The sequence below is a fragment of the Lipotes vexillifer genome, unplaced genomic scaffold, assembly GCF_000442215.2.
Source record: "Lipotes vexillifer unplaced genomic scaffold, Lipotes_vexillifer_v1.1 scaffold814, whole genome shotgun sequence".
Taxonomy (NCBI): Eukaryota; Metazoa; Chordata; class Mammalia; order Artiodactyla; family Lipotidae; genus Lipotes; species Lipotes vexillifer.
Genome location: NW_006784081.1, coordinates 195,828 through 216,535, shown reverse-complemented (window position 1 = coordinate 216,535; position 20,708 = coordinate 195,828). Strand labels below are relative to the sequence as shown.

Sequence of the window (20,708 nt, the reverse complement as noted above, 5' to 3'; positions counted from 1 at the left end):
AATTTTGATCACTATCCCTTCTTTTCCAAAAGCTTTGGAACTAGCCATTGAGGCGTCCCACTTGGGCTTTGTTTCTGATGGCATCTTCCAAAGCTTGAAGCTAAAGGGCCACCAAGAAGGAGACTCCAGTTCTGTCAGCAGCCTAAAAAAGCAAACAAAACACAGAAAGTAGTCAATGAGTTAATTTTTTTTTTTGAAAACTGTTTTGACTTTTATAAAGAATGTTACCATTTTATAGTTTTCTTTTCCACAAGCACTCCATGAAGCAGAAAAAGCAGGAATTATTATCCCCACATTTTAGAAAAGAAAACTGAGGCTAAGAGCAGTGGGACATTTGCCTACAGATACAAAACTAACCAGAAGTAGACACACAACAAAAACACACATCTTGTGACTAGAATATTCCTCTTTTCACACTTGACCTGGGGTAATTTTGACCAAAATAAATCCTGATCATAATCTCTAGAGAGCTGTCTAATAGAACTTTCTTCAGTAATCTGTATTGCCTAATCCAGTAATGGGGACATGTGGCTACTGGGCATCTGAAATGTAGTTAATGCAATGATGAACTGAATTTTAAACTTAATTTTTTTTTTTTTGCGGTACGTGGGCCTCTCACTGTTCTGGCCTCTCCCGTTGCGGAGCACAGGCTCCAGACGCGCAGGCTCGGCGGCCATGGCTCACGGGCCCAGCCGCTCCACGGCATGTGGGATCTTCCCGGACCGGCACACGAACCCGTGTCCCCTGCATCGGCAGGCGGACTCTCAACCACTGAGCCACCAGGGAAGCCCTAAACTTAATTTTAATGTGGCTAGTGGATACCATATTGGACAACTCTAAATTAACCACTAATAATATCCAGAGATATATCTAAAAAGCCAATAAGAGAGGAAAACAGTGGAAGCAGGAAAGGAAAAGCAAAGGAACAAAGATGAAATGGAATAAACAGAAAACAAATAACAAGATGGTGGAATTATCACAACCATATTAGTAATCATACTAAATGTAAGTGGACTAAATTCTCTAATTAAAAGGCAGATTGTCAGCCTTTAAAGGCAGATGGTCAGTCTATAACAAGAAAAGTAGCAATGTGAAATATAAAGATACAGATACACTGAAAGTAAAGGGATTGGAAAAGTAAAGTAAAAAGATATCACGCCAAAAGTAAACTTTAAGACAAGGAGTGTTACTGGGGAAAAAGAGGGACAATGCATAATAATAAGAGGATCAATCCAAAAGAGAGACTTAATGATAGTAAATATGTGTGCATCTAATAACAGAATTTCAAAATTCATTAAGCAAAAACTGGCAAAACTAAAAGAAGAAATAGACAATCATACCTGTAGTTGTAGATTTTAACAAACTGCTCTCCACAACTGATACAGCAAGAAGACAAAAGTAATTAATAAGAATATAGACATTTCAAACAACACTCTTCAACCATCTCAAACCTGACTGAAATTTACAGAAACATCATCCAAATGCTGAATGCACTCTGTTAAGTATATTCAGAATATAAACAATAACAACAAAAAGATTATATATAACAGAGTGGTCAACATGGCAGAGAAGAAACACCTGGAGCTCACCTCCTCTCACAGGTACCCCAAAATTACAACTACTTACAGAGGAACTAATGATGAGAAGGACCTGAAGACAAGAAGAAAAAATTTTCCACAACTAAAGTTATCAAGAAGGAACTACAGTGAGATGGGTAGAAGGGGCAGAGACACAGTATAGTTAAGACCCACATCCCCAGGTAGGTGACATACAAAAGGGAGGACAATCACAATTGCAGAGGTTCTCCCCAAGGAGTGATGGGTCCAAGCCTCACACTGGGCTCCCCAGCCCAGTATTACACAGAAGATAAGCCCCCATAACATCTGACTTTGAAGGCCAGTGGGACTTACATAAGACAGAGCTAGAGAGCTGTAGGAAACAGAAACTCTGCTCTTAAACAACACAAGTGGGCTTCCCTGGTGGCACAGTGGTTGAGAGCCCACCTGCCAATGCAGGGGATGCAGGTTTGTGCCCCGGTCCGGGAAGATCCCACATGCCGTGGAGCGGCTGCGCCCGTGAGCCATGGCTGCTGAGCCTGCGCGTCCGGAGCCTGTGCTCCGCAACGGGAGAGGCCACCACAGTGAGGGGCCCGCGTACCGCAAAAAAAAAAAAAAAACACAAGCAAAATCTCACATGCTTTTAGACCCAGCACAGAGGGAGTAAGCTGAAAGAAGCCTAGGTCAGTCCCACTTGTTGAACTTGGAGAAGCCTGCCAGAGAGGCAGGAGGCCACCAGAACTCCCCCTGGGGACATAGATGCTGGTGGCAGCCATTTATGGGAGCCATTTAGGTTCTACCACGAGGACACTGGTGCTGGCAAGGGCCATTTTGGTGTCTAGACTATCTGCACTGGGACACAGTCCCACCCACCAGCAGGTTTGCCACAGTCCTGGGACCTCCCACACTGACAAGCCAGTTACATGAGGAAATGACCCTGACTACCAGCAGGCTGAGACCAGTCCTGGACCCACGGCCCTGTAGTCAGCCACACAAGGACCTGGCACCACCCACCAATGGACTAGAGCCAGCCCCAGGACCTCAGGCCCTACAGCCGACCATACTGGGACCCAGCTCTGCCCACAAGCAGGCTGGCACCAGCCCCAGGAGTTTCAAGGCCCTTGCTCCACATACTAGCAAGCCGGTACCAGTACCAGGACTTGCCAGCACCTGCAGACAGCAGTCCAAGGCCCCCCAGGCCACAAAGTCAACTGCACCGGGACCAGGCACCACCCACCAGCAGGCTGAGATAAGCCTCAGGAAACCCCAGGGCCACTCAGTTGGCCACTCTGGGACCTAGCCTTGCTCACCAGTGGCCAACAGCCTCTGCATGAGGCAAGGCCTGGTAGCCAACTGGGACAGGGACAGCCCTGCCTACCAACATGCCCACAGGGGCATCCCTAGATCATATAACTCTGGTGCTTCTGGGCACCATAGGATGTCTCCTACACAAGCCTACTTCTCCAAGATCAAAAACATAACCAACCTACCTAATTCATAGAAATAAACACAGAAAATTAGGTAAACAAAAGGAGGTGACAAAGGAGCATGTTCCAAACGAAGGAAAAGATAAAATCCCAGGAGAAGAACTAAGTGAAGTGGAGATAAGCAACGTACCCAGTAAAGAGTCCAAGGTAATGATCATAAAGAAGCTCAACAAACTCAGGGAAAGAATGAATGGTCACAGTGAGAAGTTTAAGAAGAGATAGAAAATATAAAGAAGAACCAAATAGTAACTGAAACTAAAAAATACACTAGAAGGAATCAACAGATTAGATGATACAGAGGAACAGACAGGTGATCTGGAAGACAGAGTAGTTGAAATCACCCAAGTTGAACAGAAAAAAGAAAGAGAAATTTTTAAAAATGAGGACAGTTTAAGATAACTCTAGTCTCATATCACAGTACTATGAGACAAGAAATCAACTATAAGAAAAAAACTGCAAAAAACACAAACACATGGAGGCTAAACAATATGCTAGTAAAACCCAATGGGGTCATAGAAGAAATCAAAGAGGAAATAAAAAAATACTTGGAGACAAAAGAAAATGGAAACATACAATCCAAAATCTGTAAGACACAGCAAAAGCAGTGCTAAGAAGGAAATTTATAGTGATATATGCCTACCTCAGGAAACAAGAAAAATCTCAAATAAACAACCTAATCTTACACCTGAAGGAAGTAGAAAATGAAAAACAAACAAAACCCAAAGTTAGAAGGAAAGAAGTCATAAAGATCAGAGTGGAAATTAATGAAATAGAGACTAAAAAAACAATAGAAAAGATCAATGAAACTTAGAGCTGGTTCTTTGAAAAAATAAATCTTTAGCCAGACTCATCAAGGAAAAAAAGAGAGAGGACCCAAATAAACAAAATCAGAAATGAAAAGGAAGTTACAAATGAAACCTCAGAAATACAGAGGACTGTAAGAGATTACTACAAACAATTACATGCCAATAAGACGGACAATCTAGAAGAAATGGATAAATTCCTAGAAATGTACAATATTCCAAGATTGAGTCAGGAAGAAATACAAAATACGAACAGACTAATTATAATTATTAATTAAAAAACTCCCAACAAACAAAATTCCAGGACCAGTGGGCTTCACAGGTGAATTCCACAGAACGTTTAAAAAGGAACTAATGCCTATCCTTCTCAAAGTATTCCAAAAAATTAAACAGGAAAGAATGCTTCCCAACTCATTCTACAAGGCCAGCATCACCTTGATACCAAACCAGACAGACACTACAAAAAAAGAAAATTACAGGCAAATATCACTGATAAACATAGAAGCAAAAATCCTCCACAAAATATCTGCAAAGCAAATTCAACAATACATTAAAAGGACCACACACCATGATCAGGTGGGATCTATCCCAGGGATGCAAGAATGGTTCAATATCTGCATAGCAATCAATGTGATACACCACATTAACAAACTGAAGAATAAGAATTATATGATCTCAAAAGATGCAGAGAAAGCTTCTGATAAAATTCATCATCGATTTATGATAAAAATGTTCAACATTGGGTCTAGAGGGAACATACCTCAACATAACAAACACCACATACGACAAACCTACAGCCAACATCATACTCAACAGTGAAAAGCTGAAAGCATTTTCTTTAAGATCAGGAATAAGACAAAAATGCCCACTCTTACCACTTTTATGCAACATAGTATTGGAAGTCTTGCTCATAGCAATTAGACAAGAAAGAGAAATAAAAGGAATCCAGATTGGAAAGGAAAAATTAAAACTGTCACTGTTTGTAAATGTCACGATACTATATGTAGAAAATCCAAAAGATGCCACCAAAAAACTACTAGAACTCATCAATGAATTCAGTAAAATTTCAGGATACAAGATTAATATGCAGAAATCTGTTGCATTTCTATATACTAATAACAAACTATCAGAGAAATTAAAAAATAATCCCATTAACAATTACATCTAAAAGAATGAAATACCTAGGAATAAATCTAAGGCAGTTAAAGACCTATATTTGGAAAACTATAAGACACTGATGAAAGAAATCAAAGGTGACAAAAACAAATGGAAAGATACCATGCTTATGGATTGGAAGAATAAATATTATTAAAATGACCATACTATCCAAGGCAATCTACAGATTCAAAGCAATTCTTATCAAAATACCAATGGTATTTTTCACAAAACTAGAAAACAAATCCTAAAATTTGTATGGAAACACAAAAGACGCAGAATAGCCAAAGCAATCCTGAGAAAGAAGAACAAAGTGGGAGGTATTATGCTCTGATTTCAAACTATACTACAAAGCTACAGTAATCAAAAAAGTAAGATACTGGCACAAAATCAGACACAAAGATCAATGGAACAGAACAGACAGCCCAGAAATGAAGTCACACTTATATGGTCCATTAATCTACAATAAAGAAGGCAAGAATATACAACCCGGAAAAGACAGCCTCTTCAATAAATAGTGTTGGGAAAACTGGACAGCTACATGCAAAAGAATCAAACTGGACTACTTTCTTACACCATACACAAAAATAGACGCAAAATGGATTAAAGAGTTAAATTTAAGACCTGAAACCATAAAACTCCTATAAGAAAACATAGGCAGTACGCCCTTTGACATCAGTCTTAGCAACATGTTTTGGATATGTCTCCACAGGCAAGGGAAACATAAGAAAAATAAGACACTTGCAAACAATATACATGTACGGGGTTACTATCTAAAATATACAAAGACCTCATACAACTTAACATCAAAAGAAACTAAACAACCCAATTAAAAAAATGGGCAGAGGACCTGAACAGGCATTTTTTCCAAAGAAGACATACAGATGGCCAACATACACATGAAAAGATGCTCAATATCACTAATTATCAGGGAAATGCAAATCAAAATTACAATGAGATATCACTTCACATCTGTCAGTTGGCTGTTATCAAAAAGACAACAAATAAGAAAGCTGGCAAAGAAATGGATAAAGGGGAACTCTGGAACACTGTTGGTGGGAATGTAAATTGGTACAGCTACAGAAAACTATGGAAAACATTATGGACATTCCTCAAAAAATTAAAACTAGAACTACCATGCGTTCCAGCAATTCCACTCCTGGGTATTTTTCTGAGGAAAACAAAAACACTAATTCAAAAAGATATATGCACATATAAGTTTTGATTTCACATATAAGTGAAATCATACAGTATTTGTCTTTCTCTGACTTATTTCACATTGCATAGTACCCTTCAGGTCCATCCATGTTGTTGCAAATGGCAAGATTTCAATCTTTTTTTATGGTTTCCATTCTATATATATACTACATATTTATGCATTCATCTGTCAAAGGGCACTTAGGTTGCTTCTGTAGTTTGGCTATTGAAAATAGCCCATGTGCCACAACTACTGAAGCCCCCGCGCCTAGAGCCCATGCTCCACAACAAGACAAGCCACCACAATGAGAAGCCCACACACCACAATGAAGAGTAGCTCCCATTCGCTGCAACTAGAGAAAGCCCATGTGCAGCAACAAAGACCCAATGCAGCCAAAAATAAATAAATAAATAAATTTATTTTTTAAAAACTCAATGAAATGGAAAACAGGAAAAATACAAAATATTAACAAAGCTAGAAGTTGCTTCTTTGAAGTAATTTTCAAAATTAAACACCTAGCAAGAAATAATAAAGAAAAAAATAAAGAAAATGCAAATTACCAATATCAGGAATAAAAAAAGGGGCATCACCACAAATCACTTAGCCTTTGAGAGGTTTATGAGGAATTTTACACTAAACTCTATACCTATAAATGGGACAACTTACATGAAATACACAAAACACTTGAAAAACCCAAAATTTCAAAACTGAGGCAAGGAATAGTTTAATAATAAGAATAGCCTCACAAGGAAATTGAATCTGTAATTTAAAATCTTGCCATAGAGAAAACTGTGGTCCAAGTGGCTTCACTGATGAATTCTGCCAAATATATAGAGAGGAAATCATCACAACTGTATACCAACTCTTTCAAAGAATAGAACAAGAGTGAATGTTTTGCCCATTTAGTTCACAAGACCAATATAACTCCTATACGTAAACCTGATGAGGACATTACAAGGAAATATGTACATAACAATATCCTTCAGTAACACAGAGTTCCATGAAAATATTAAGTCAAATCTAATAATATATAAAAAAAGAATATAATATCATGACTAAGTGATATTAATCCCAGGAAACTGAAGTTGGTTTAACATTTGAAAATTAATCACCGCAACTTATTTCATTGGTAGAAAAACAAAAGGAAAACTGCATGATCATCACAAAAGATGCAAAAAAAGATTCTGATGAAATTCAGTACACATTCATGTTAAAACCCCAGCAAGCTAGAAGGAAATTTCTTCAATCTGATAAAGGACATCTATAAAAGCATACATGTATGTATGTATAAAAAACATACATGTAACAGTATGCCTCATGTTGAAAAAGTCAATGTCTTCTGTTTAAGATCAGAAACAAAGTTAAAAAAATGGGCAGACTTCTAAAGTATCTGAATTTTGAAAGTATTCCCCAAATCTACACAGAGATCCAATGGCAAAGGGTAGAGCCTTGCCAGCACAAGGCACTTAAACATAACCTCTGACTAATCAACGGCTGACCACTAAGCTACGCTGATGCAGGGACAACCACCAGGAACCAAGCCATGCTTAAAAATTAAAACATAAAAAAAAAACAAAAATAAAAAAGCTGCACATGACAGTAGAAACACACTCCACAGAGTTAGTTCAGGCAAATTACTAAAATGAGTAAACAAATAAAAACAACCACAAACACCACCATCCTGTGGCAAGGAGGGAGATCAGAATCCAGAGTTGCAACAATGTATTATTTAAAATGCCAAGTTTTCTACAAAGAAGTATTAGATATGCAAGGAAACAGAAAAATGTGACTCATACACAGGAGTAGAAAAAAAAGTTAACAGAATCCATTTCTGAGAGCACTCATATACTGGACTTAAGAGGTGAAGATGTCAAAGAAGTAATTATAAATGTTCAAGAGTTAAAGAAAACCATGTTAAAAAGAGTAAAGAAAAGTATAGTGACAATGATTCATCAGAGACTATCAAATCAGAGAGAGAAATTATATAAAAAAGAACCAAATGGAATTTCTTAAATTAAAACGATAGTAAGATACATCCTAGTTAAACCACTGAAAGCGAAAGACAGAGAGAAAACTGTGAAAGCAGCAACAGAAAAATGATTTATCATGAATAAGGGAATCATAATAATATTAATGGTTGACCTCTATCATAAACAATAAGCACCAGAAGGTAATGGGATGACAAAAGCCAAGTTCTGAGAGAAACAGAATTGCCAGTAGAGAATTCTACACCAGCAAAACTATCAGGGAAAATACATTACCAAACACATAAATGCTGAGAAACTTCACTGCTAGCAAACCTGTTTCCTGAAAAAAAGACTAAAGGATGTTCCTTGGGCTGAAAAGAAATGACACCCCCAGAAGGAAACTCAAATCCACACAAAGAAACAAAAAGCACTGGTAATGAGATCGTGCAAGTAATTAGAGAATACAAGTATTTTGTTTACTTTTCCTAACTGATTTAAAAGATAATTGCATAAAATACTAATTTTAAATTATACTGAGGCTTATAACATATAAAGATATAATATATATGACAAATAATGGCATAAAAGGGGGTTAGGAGTGTGACAACGGATTGTAACTCAAGTCCACAGGTAGAAATGATGTGTACTGAAAGTAGTATTTGGATTCGAATAAAATATTCTATATTTTTCTTTCTTAATTTCTTTAAAATATACAAGACTGTACAAAGTAATAATTATAGTACTGTTTTATTGCATTTAAAATATATATAGATGTACTATATATGACAATAGCACAAAGGTAGGGGAGGGAATGAAGCTATAATGGAGTACATTAAATTGGTATTAATCTGAAATAGATCATAAGATGTACACTGCAATATCTAACATAACAATTAAGAAAATAATTTTTAAAATACTAATGAAATAATTTAAATAGTACACTAGAAAAAAATCTAATGCACACACAGAGGTGGTAAAGGAGAAACAGAAAGAAAAAAGCTACAGACATAGAGAAAACACATAGCAAAGTCACAGAAGTAAATCCAACCATACCAATAATTAGAATAAATGTACACGAATAACACTGTAATCAAAAGGCAGAAGTTGTCACTCTGGATTAAAAAAAAAGATCAGACTATATGCTGTTTATAAGTGACACATTTTAAATTCAAAGATATAGACTGCAAGTAAAAAGAGAAAAGATACACCACACAAACAGTGATCATAAGGGAGGTATAGAGTTACACTACTGTTATTAGACAAAATAAATTTTTAAAAATTAATACAGATGAAGAGAGTCATTTTATAATGATAAAAGGGTCAATTCATTAAGAAGAAACAATAATTATGAATATATACACACCTAACAATAGAATCACAAAATACATTATGAAAACATTGACAGAATTGAAGGAGAAATAGACAATTCAATAATAATAGTTGGAGACTTCAATGCCCTGCTCTCAAAATGGACTGAAAAAACCATCAAAGATACAGAACACTTGAACATTATCAACCAATTCCATCTAACTGGTATCTAAATAATGCTTCATCCAACAACACTGGGATGTACACTCTTCTCAAGTATAAATGGAACATTCTCCCACATAGATGTTATGCTAGACCATGGGTCAGAAAACTTTTTATACAAAGGGCCAAACAATAAATATTTTAGGCTTTGAGGACCAACTGTCTCTGTTACAAATATTCAACTCTTCCATTAGACCAGGAAAACAACCACAAATGAATGGGCATGGCTGTGTCCCAATAAAACTTCATTTGTAAAAATAGGAGGTGGGATGAATTTAGTCCGCTGTCATTTGCCAGCTCCTTGCTAAGTCATAAAACAGGTCTCAATAAATTCAAAAAGATTTAGATAATGCAAAGTATCTTTGTTCCCTGACCATGAATGGAATGAAACAGAAATCAACAGAACAGAATTTCAGAAGACCACAAATATTTGGAAATTAACCCACTTCCAAATAACCAATAGGTTAAAGAAAGAATCCTGAGGACAATTAGAAAATGGTCTGAGCTATATAAAAATAAAAATACTGCATACCAAAGTTTATGGGATGCAGCTAAAGCAGTACTTAGAGGGAAATTTATAACCATAAAACCTGTATTACAAAAGAAGATCTCAAATCAAAAACATAAGCTTTCACATTAAGAAACAAGAAAATAGAAGAGCAAATTAAAGAGGGGAGGAAATCAATGAAATGGAAAAGAGAAATATAAAAGAAAAATCATTGAAAACAAAAATTAATTATTAGAAAATATCAACAAAATTGACAAACTTTTCAGTTGGACCAACCAAGAAGAAAGAACACAAAAATTACTAAAATCAGAACTTCCCTGGTGATCCTGTAGGTAAGACTCCACGCTCCCAATGCAGAGGCCCCAGGTTCGACCCCTGGTTGGGGGACTAGATCCCACATGCATGCCACAACTAAGAGTTCACATGCCGCAACTAAGAAGCCCTCATGCCACAACTAAAAGATCCTACATGCCACAATGAAGATCCTGCGTGCCACAACTAAGACCCAGCACAGCCAAAATAAATAAATAAATAAATAAATAAATAATCTTTTTAAAAATTACTAAAATTGGGAATGAAAGCAGAACATTAATACAGACCTTACATAAATGAAAAGGATTATAAAGGAAGCCACAGGCAACTTTACGCTACAACATTAGACAATTTAGATAACATTTAAAAATTCCTAGAACAACACAAACTACTAAACTGACTCAAGAAGAAAAGGAAAATTTGAATATACCTATTCAAGTAAAGAAATGAATTGGTAATTATATTCCACACACACAAAAAACTCAGGCCCAGTTGGCATCAGTGGTAAATTCTATTAAGATTTAAAGAAGAAATAATACCAATCCTTCACAAATTTCTCCAGAAACTACAGATGAGTGACAGTATTACCCAAACCAAAGTTGATAAACACATCACAACAAAGAGAACTACAGACCAATAAACCTCATGACTACAGAAACAAAATCCCCAACAAAGTTACCAAACCAAACCCAAAAGGACTATGTACCATGACCAAGTGGGACTTATCACAAGAACAAAAATATCTGAAATGTTTAGTATCTGAAAATCAATTAATGTACTATACTGTATTAACAGAATCAAGGACAAAAACCACATGACCATCTCAATAGATGGTGAAAATGCTTTTTATAAAACCCAATTAAATGAACCAGATATAGAAGTGAACTTCCTCAATCTGATATCAGAAACCTACAGGCAACATCAAATTTAACAGTGAAAGACTGAATGCTTTCTCTCCTAACACTGGGAACAAGTAAAGGATGTCTGCACTCACCACTTCCAGCCAACACTGTATTACAAATTCTAGATAGTACAATTAGGTAAGAAATAGAAATAAAAGGCATCAAGATTAGAAGCAAAAAAGTAAAACAATCTTTATTCACAGAAGACAAGATTCTGCAGGTGGAAAATTCTACAGATCCACACAGAAGCCACTAGGACTAATAAACAAATTCAGAAAGTTGGCTGGATACAAGACAAGATCAATTGAAGGCCTTCCAATTCGAGGACTAGATAGAGTAGATACGCTTCTCCCTGTTCTCCCCACTAAATACAGCTTAAAACCCTGGATATTATATATGAAACACACATAAGATTATGGAGAGTGGAGAGAAGAAGTCAGGCTGGTAGGTCTCAGGACTTCAGAAACTCTGAGGAAGCGAGTTCTCTTTTTATTTACTATATTCTGAACTGAGTCCTGAAGAAGCCAGAAACCTGGATAAACAGACAATAACTAAATAAATAAATAAAAGAAAGCCTCTCCCTACCCTATAGAAAAGGGGAAGCTGACAAGACAGAGAACTTTTTAGTCAGTAACAGCTCTACTCCAGCCAAACTCCCCAGAAAGAAGTGCAGCCCACTCCCACCCTCATCAGCAAACACCACATGAGGAGCCTAGACATGGACCCTCTCCTACCTGCACTGAGGGGTACTTCTTCCTAACTGGGGTAGTGTCAGAGAAGGCCATGTGAGGAGCCAGCAGTAATGAGGGAAACCTTACAGGTCAACACAGGCCAGGAGGGGGAACAAGACAGCCCTCATTCTCCCAATCAGGGTGGTATTAGCAGAGGCCTATGGGGAAACCTGAAATTCCACTCCCAGTCAGTAGCAACAGATGTCCTTTTCCATCCCAAGGCATAAACTAGGGCCAAGAAGAGAATCTGGACTCTCATTCCCCACATGGCAGTAAGAAGAATCAGCTTCTTGCTCCCCGGGGCAATGTGTCAAAGAAAGATCTGCTAAAACAGAAGACAATGTCCAGAGTCCCATAAGATAATACCCTATACAACAGAGAAAAGAGAATAGATAGATTAGTGGCTACCTGGGCTAGGGTGAGAACAGAGAGTGACAGCAAATGGGCTTGAGGCAACTTTTGGGGGTGATGGAAATGTCCCAAAATTGAACTATAGTGATGTTTGTCCAACTCTGTAAATTTACTAAAAATCATTGTTCATATAAAATGAGTGAATTTTGTGGTATGTAAATTAGAAAGCTGTTCTAAAATATCTACACAGATACAATGGAGTAAAACAAAATCTAAAATAGGGGGAAAAAAAACATTAGCCACAAAGAAACAGTAAATTCTCTTTAGCAATAACATATGCAAAGAGGACAATGGAAAAACATCTTCAAAACGTTGAGCTAAATTTGGCTCAACTGTGAGGAGCCAAATTATCATTCAGAGTGTCAGTAAAATAAAGGCATTTTCCAACATATAAAGACTGAGACAATACTACTTACTCACAGACCCCAGTGAAAACATAATCAGACCAATTATTTCACCAAGTAGATTCCAGCAAACTGCGATCAAGTCTGCGTTACTAACATGTCCTCGTTTCATTTAAAGAGACATGTGTGAACCTGTGTGCTTAACTGAACAGAACAGACTGCATTTTGGATTTGACCTCCACCTTATGCTGATATAGCATGAACCAAATTTTACTCTTGTACTGGGCAAAGGCAGATGGCTGACCACATGACTGCTGTGGCCACATTTCCAAGATAAAATCTGGACACTCCAACAATAGATTTCCTAGTATCCTATGCAAAATGCTTAGAGACCCAATGAAACGTAAATTGTAATTATATCTTCCAATCACAATTCTTGACAAACAACTGAGGTAATGGTTCTAAGACATCAAATAAATTCTTTTGTTTATTTTAGCTGTGCCTCTTTTCTCGGTTGACATACATAATACCAAAAGTAGGAAGTGTCTAATCTAGAATTTTAATATATGTAAATAAACTTTGTTTTCTTAAAATTCACTGTGTAGTCCTTATTTTACCACAGAATGTGAGGAGTGGTGAAGATCTGATTAAAGAATGGCATGGCTGTTGAATGAGCATTAGGGAACCAGGGCTCTTAACTCCCTCCCAAGAGGCCGCTACAAATAAAGCCTCTGGATGCCAACCTCACTGACAAGACTTGCTCCAGTCACTCTGACGTTCTGCGCCACCCCTTGCTTCTGCTCTGTAATGTGGACTTTACCTGGTATTTGTCTGCCCATTCACCCAACATAGTTATATTTAAAGTGTAAAAAATGGTCACAGGAACCGTCCAGGAACCCATGATATTATATAATTTAAGGTTTACAATCCTAGACATTACTCCTTGCTAAATTATTGGATTAAAAGTGTCACAACATGCTCAAAGATGGAAGTTTAAAGTTCAATAAGATACTAATTGCAACGGATTGAAACTCAAATATTTTTAAATCCAGGGATTCAAAAGGATTTTAAAAATAATAATTGAACATCTTTTGAGGATAAAGAACAAAGTCATTACCTTGAAAACCGCTAAATACAGAAAAACAGCAAACCTCCATGAAATCTGCCCCAGAATGAAATGGTACGTGAAGGGCAGCATCTATTCATAAAAGCCATATAGTTAGTGACAGCAGGGAAGATGGTGGAATAGGAAGCTGCAGGAATCTGTTCCTCCAGCAAAATGAAGGAACTGGCACAACTGTCTGAAGCAACTATTTTGGAACTCTAGGTCAAGGAGAACATCTGCAGCATCCAGCAGTGAGTTTGATGAAAAGACCAATAAATTTCAATCAACTTCTGCTTTCAAGCAGTAGCAGCTACCAACCCCCACCCCACAAATCCATAACTGGCAGCTGTGGGACAGCCGCAAGTATTCTTAGTATGGCGTGTTGAAGCCAGGGTGGGCAATAAAGACCTTTCCTCCAAAAACTGGGACTGTGAGTCTAACTGGGGCTTCTGATTGCTGAGAGGTTGGCACAGAGTTTTCTACCACCATAAGCTGAAGTGGCTTCCCAGCCAGGAGGGAATTGAGAGAAACAAGACCTATTTACTTTTTCCTTCTTCGGAACTTCAGTGACCACACTTAACAAGGAATACACACTTAGCAAAAATAATTTGGAAAAGTCACAAAAAGTCAGTTCCAACACTCAGCAAGCAAAACCCAGCAACCCCTGAGGCATAGGAGAATTAGATTTCCATAGTATTATCAGTCAGCTTGGGCTGCCACAGACTGGGTAGCTTAAGCAACAAATATTTATTTCTTACAGTTCTGGAAGATGAAAAGTCCAAAGTGTTCAGTCTCTACTAAGGCCTGGTAGCAGGCCAAGAACTGTTTCTCAAAAGTAAAGTAGTTATCTGCAGAGGATAGCAGGGCTATGTGCCAAAATCCTAAGGGTGAGCACTGTGATTCCCTATAGAGGTCTGCAAAAGGCTCCAAAGAGCACCCCTATCTGCCACTGACCCATCATATCCCACTGGATCATATGGCCCAAGTGACAGAGCAGCTCTGTGGCAATCTGGACCTGTTTCAGAGCCTTCTCTTGCTCTAGGCCCTACTCAAAATCGGCAGCTTTCGAGTCACTTGGTAAATGTGCCAGAGTAACACACCCAAATGAGGAATATGTTGCTTCCAAAACACTAAGAAGCACTGTGCCTCCTTTCTGGTTGTAGGAAGAGCCAGATGCAACAACTTAACCTTCACCATAGAAGGGATACTTCAATGAGCCATACACCATTGGACTTCTAAAAATTTCACTGAAGTAGAAGGCCCTTGAATTTGTCAGATTTCCCATCCCCTGACATGCAAATGTCTTATGAGTCTAGAGTAGTTGCTACTTCTCACTCAGTCCAATCAGCATTAATAGCATGCTATCTTGTGGAAGAGAAAGGCATCAAGATCTTTGTGAACTATATTACGACATAGGGCTGAAAAGTTGGTATACCCTTGAAGTAGGACAGTGAAGGTGTATTGCTGGCCTTGTCCGCTGATAGATACTGCTTCTGGTGGTCCTTACTAACAGGGATGGAAAAAAAGCATTTACCACATCAGGTGCTGCATACCAGGTACCAGAAGATGTGTTAATTTGCTCAAGCAGTAAAACTACATCTGGAATAGCAACTGCAATTATAGTCACCACCTGGTTAAGTTTAAGATAATCCACTGTCCTGAAAGATCCATCTTTTTTCTGCACAAATAGGTGAGCTGAATGGTGATGGGGTAGGACTCACTATCCATGCATCCTTCAAGTCCTTGAAGGTGGCACTAATCTCTATAATCCCTCCAGGAATGCAAAATTGCTTTTGGTATACTATTTTTCTAGGTAAAAGCAGTTCTAGTGACTTTTACTTGGTCTTTCCCACCAGAATCTCTCTCATTCCAGAGGTCAGGGAACCAGTGTGGGGATTCTGCCAGTTACTGAGTATGTCTATTCCAACTATATACTCCAGAACTAGGAAAAATTACCATAGGATGGGTTCAGGGGCCATCTCACTGTGAGATGAACCTGAGCTAAAACTCTACTGATCACGAACGACCTCCATAAGCCCCTAGGTGAGCCACAGTGATGTTTTCGGTCTCCTAGAATCAGTGTCAGTTTGGAGCCAGTGTCCAGGAGTCCCTGAAAAATCTGATTCCTTTTCCCCAATGCACAGTCACCCTGGTAAAATGCCATATGTCTCTCTGGGAAAGGCTGGGAGAAAGATTAACAGTACAAAATTTGGTAGCATACTGGGGTCCTTCCACAAGGGGACCCACCTTCCCCGTCATTCAAGGGGTTCTGGGTGTGTAAACCGGTTCAAATCTAGAAATCAATTAAGGAGCCGTGACTTTTTTTTTTTTAATTCAGGTTAGATGCTTGTTCACATGACCTAGAACTCTTCTGCTTAACAGATCAAGTAAGAATTGAGCAGACTGCCCAACTATTTCTCTTCTAGGGGCACATGACCAACTAGCTAATGTCACAGGTCTCTGGGAGTCAGACTATTCTGATTGCTGCTTTGACTCTGCTGTCCATTATGGTAACCAACCCCAATTGTCTTTGGTGATTAAGTGCTACCACTTAGCCCTGCCACCCCAGGATCCAATTAACCCTGCTGCATTTAAGGATCCCAGCTCAGTGGCAGCCACTTCCCACTGTAATTTCTGGCCTACAGAGAAGAGCAACCACACAGCTCAAGGATGCTGGGGCTCCCCTTAAAAATTTATTTCTCACAGTCATGGTAAAAAGTATGTCTTCTTGGACCCTGCCAGGATGGGTGAGGAGATCTCACATAATAAATCTATTCTACCATTCCAATCTTCCTCGGTCTTGGATCCTTCCTCTGGAGTATACCAAGGCAGTTCTGACATTTCAGACTCCATTTAGTGTAAGCCACCTTAAAAGTCCACATCTCAGCCAACCAACCAAACTGTTAGAGGCTTTCTAACTCCTCGAGCCATGGTACCAAATCCAGGATCTCTGCTTAGTGGGTCCATTTCAGTAAAGTCAGCCCCATCCAACTTCATATTCCTCTCACCATCACCCCACACCCAAGATATCCATTCCCACCGGATTTCTGTCTGTATAAATTGGAAAAATCATGTAGTTCTTTCAGAGTGCAGTGTACCTCTTCATGGGCCACACTTTAATGCCTCATCTTCTGTGCTGTGCTGAGACTTAACTCTAACAATATACCTGGAAGCAAAGGGGGGTGGTGGGGATGGGTCTTGAAAGAAATCTGCACCGTCTTGCAAAGCAATTATCTCAGGGGAGGCCGTTACAGCTTCCTCAGGCAAAGTGTGGTTAATCGCCTCAGATAGGGGAGGAAGGGCTGCTTCTACTGGCAAAGAAGACTCATCAGAATTTAGGGGTTCTATTTTCTCAGTTTCATCAGGATCTTCCCATATGTCTACATTCCAATTTTCAGGATCCCATTTCTCCCCATCAATACCCTCAGTTTAACAGCAGACACCATGCAAAGTTGAGATTTCAATTTACATTGTAATTTAGTCACTCACAGGATGACACTCCGGATCTGAATTTCAGAAATCTCAGTGCTGCAGCTACGGGACCTAAGGTTTTCTTTCAAGGCAGATACAGAAATGTTCAGGTCATTACGGGGCACTCTGAACTCATCCTTTCCTTTCCACACTTTGTCCAGTAGAGTTAGAGCAGCCAGCCAATCTCATTACTCATTAGTTTGACAAAAATGTTATTAGGTATCAAATACATGGTCACTCAGAGCCTTTTTAAAATATTTGATCACAAGTATCCCATGACGATTATTTTACATATCACCATTGCCACATTATCAGTGCCTTCTACACCACTTGAAATAAGAGTTATTAGTCACTTTAAATCTAATCAGATTAGAGATTCCAAAAACCTTTAGAATTCATAAAACTCACCCTTCACTCTCAGTACAGAAAGAGAAAGAGGGAGGGGGCCAGGGAGATAGAAAGGGAGACAGAGAGGGAAGGAGGGAAGGAGGGACAGAGGGACAGAGGGACAGAGAAACAGAGAGAGAGAGAGAGAAAGGGGGGGGGGAGAGAGAGAGAGAGAGAAGAGACCACATTTTGTGAAGACTACTGAAAACACTATAACTGCATAAATCTAGGACTGTCATGGGAAGAGAGACCAGATATTCTCAGACCACAGAGCACTGCTCTCAAACACTGTGACCACAGCCCTTTTCAGCAGAACCAAAAATTTCACAGTCCACCCAGGCCTTCCCATACAAGACATAACATACTAAGACAAGGCTATCCATAACAACCCAAGAGATAAGAGAATAGGGCGTCCATGAAACAATAATAGGCTGCTATTCAAAAGGAACATTGGAAAACAAAAAATAAGTCTTGGAAATTAAAAACATGATAACAGAAATAGAAGGTAGGAAGACAAAATTCAAGAAATAAAAGCAAAACAAAAGGATGAGGAGAAAGAAAAATGAGAGCAATATTAGAAGATCAGTTCAGGAAGTCAGATAACAAAAAAAGGAGGAGTTCCAAAAGGAACACATTTTAAAAACTGAGGAGGAAAAATTATCAAAGAAATAATACAGGAAATTTCCCCAGCTCTGATGGACAGATTAGAGAGCTCACTGAGGGCCTACCACAATCGACTTGAAAGGACCCACGCCAAAGAACATCATGAACCACAAGACCACTCCAGGAACATCAGTCAGCTGCTCTCTGGATAACTCACCACAGAGCTACACAGTATGGTGCCCTGCATGCACCCTTCCTGCTCAGGTTTTCATATTTTAACTCAACGTTTTTCCTATAGTATTATTTGGCATATTAAAAAAAAAATCCTTATAGGGCTTCCCTGGTGGCGCAGTGGTTGAGTCCGCCTGCCGATGCAGGGGACACGGGTTCATGCCCTGGTCCGGGAAGATCCCACATGCCGCGGAGCGGCTGCGCCCGTGAGCCATGGCTGCTGAGCCTGCGCATCCGGAGCCTGTGCTCCGCAACGGAAGAGGCCACAACAGTGAGAGGCCCGCGTACCGCAAAAATAAAAAATAAAAAAAGCTTTATAAATGGTATCCTGCTGTACACATCTCTTTGCAAGTTGCTTTGTTTTTTTAATACTGCTTTGGGATTTATTCAAGCTGATATGTATAGATCTAACATATAACAGTTACCATGAAAGAATTAGTCTATTTTGTGACTAAAACATAGCTTATATACCCAATCCCCATTGAGAAGTAACTGACTGCAATCGCTTGCTACCATCCACAATCCTTTAATGAAAGTTCACGTCCACACATGCTATGCACAAGTGCCAATGTTTCCCTAAGATACACATCTGAAAGAGCAAGGTCACAGTCATGGGGTCTGTGCACCTCTGGCTTCACTAGGTATTGACAACTGCTCTCCTAAGTGGCTGAACCATTTCATATTATTGACAAAAACATTAGAGTTCTTATCACCCCACATCTTAACCAACAGCTGGTGTTACCCAACTAATACATGTGTCGGTTTAATTTACCTTGCCCTAATCACTAGGGATGCTAAACTCCCTTTTCATTGGTCTTTTGGGATTTCTCATTTGTGAGACACTGTGGCAGAGACAACTAATGATCCCTAGTATCCATTTTCTTGTTCTTCCTTCCATAATGGAACATCTGAGTAATCTCTCACAACTACCCCACTTCTTTGTTCCTAGGTGTAACTATGAGATTAAGTCCTACCAGTAGGATATGAGCAGAAGTAATGTGTGCAACTTTGGGGTCACCTTCTTAAAGACAAGGCTGTGTTCCCTGGCCTCCCTCTTTGTTCCCCTTTCCTATTGGCTGCGAATGAGTGATACCAGCAACTTTTGATGTAGTGATGGTGCCATGTGATAAGACAGGAGACCTTCTAGCCAACATGCAGCCAGAGGTGAAGGCCTAAAGCAGAGCTTTCTATCTGCCTGGGATAACTACCTTCCTCTGGATCATTATATGGAGGTCTAGCTTATTTCAACCACAATATTTTTGGATCTCTGTTATAGTTGCTTCTTAGCCTAAACTCCAGTCAACGGCCTTTACTAACTTTTCTGCTGAATTGCCTTTTTCTCATTTTGCCTTTAACTAGCTGGGTATTAATCCTTTGTTGGGATATGGGTAGGTATCACAAATACTTTCTCCCAGCCTCAGGTTCATCCTTTCACTTTGTTGTTTGTCAAAAGAAGATTTACAAACCACCCAATTGTTCTCCAAAAGGATTATACCAATTGTCATTCCTAATAAGCAGTCTATGAAAATGCTTATTCACTATCCTCAGTTGGTATCATGTATTCTTACTTTTAATTGTTACTAATTTGATCATTAAAATCTAGATTTTGATTATTTTAGTGTGCATTTCTTTGATTTCCAGTGCAAATGAACATTCTTCTAAATCTCTGGTCTCTATGTCCTGTTATGTATTGAATATATTTAATAGATGTCTCAATTTCCTACAGGAATGTTGTGTTATTCTGTGAGGGCTGACTGCTAAAACAAACAACTCCTGAAATCTTAAGGGCCTAGCCCCAATAGAGGATTATTTCTTGCTCACACTGTAGTCCAATTGAGGGCTGGGGTCAGCGTTCTGCTCTGGGAAGCCATTTGAGGCCCTAAACTCTGTCTAACTAATGCTTCTGTCCTAGGGCCTTCGAGTCCTGGAGGATTCCAGCAGGTAAAGGGGAAGACAGTACTAGAGATTGGGTAGCAGGGCTTTTAGAGACTAGGCCTGCAAGTGACC

At 38.9% G+C, this 20,708-nt stretch overlaps 1 protein-coding gene across 1 annotated transcript in view; it reads right to left on the bottom strand.

The window, feature by feature from the left end:
- The window catches only part of SNAP47 (synaptosome associated protein 47), a 58,726-nt gene that overhangs the window by 25,616 nt on the left and 12,402 nt on the right, over positions 1 to 20,708 (bottom strand). The window contains 1 exon segment of the mRNA XM_007456487.1: positions 1 to 142. Coding sequence (XP_007456549.1) covers positions 1 to 142 — 142 coding nt within the window.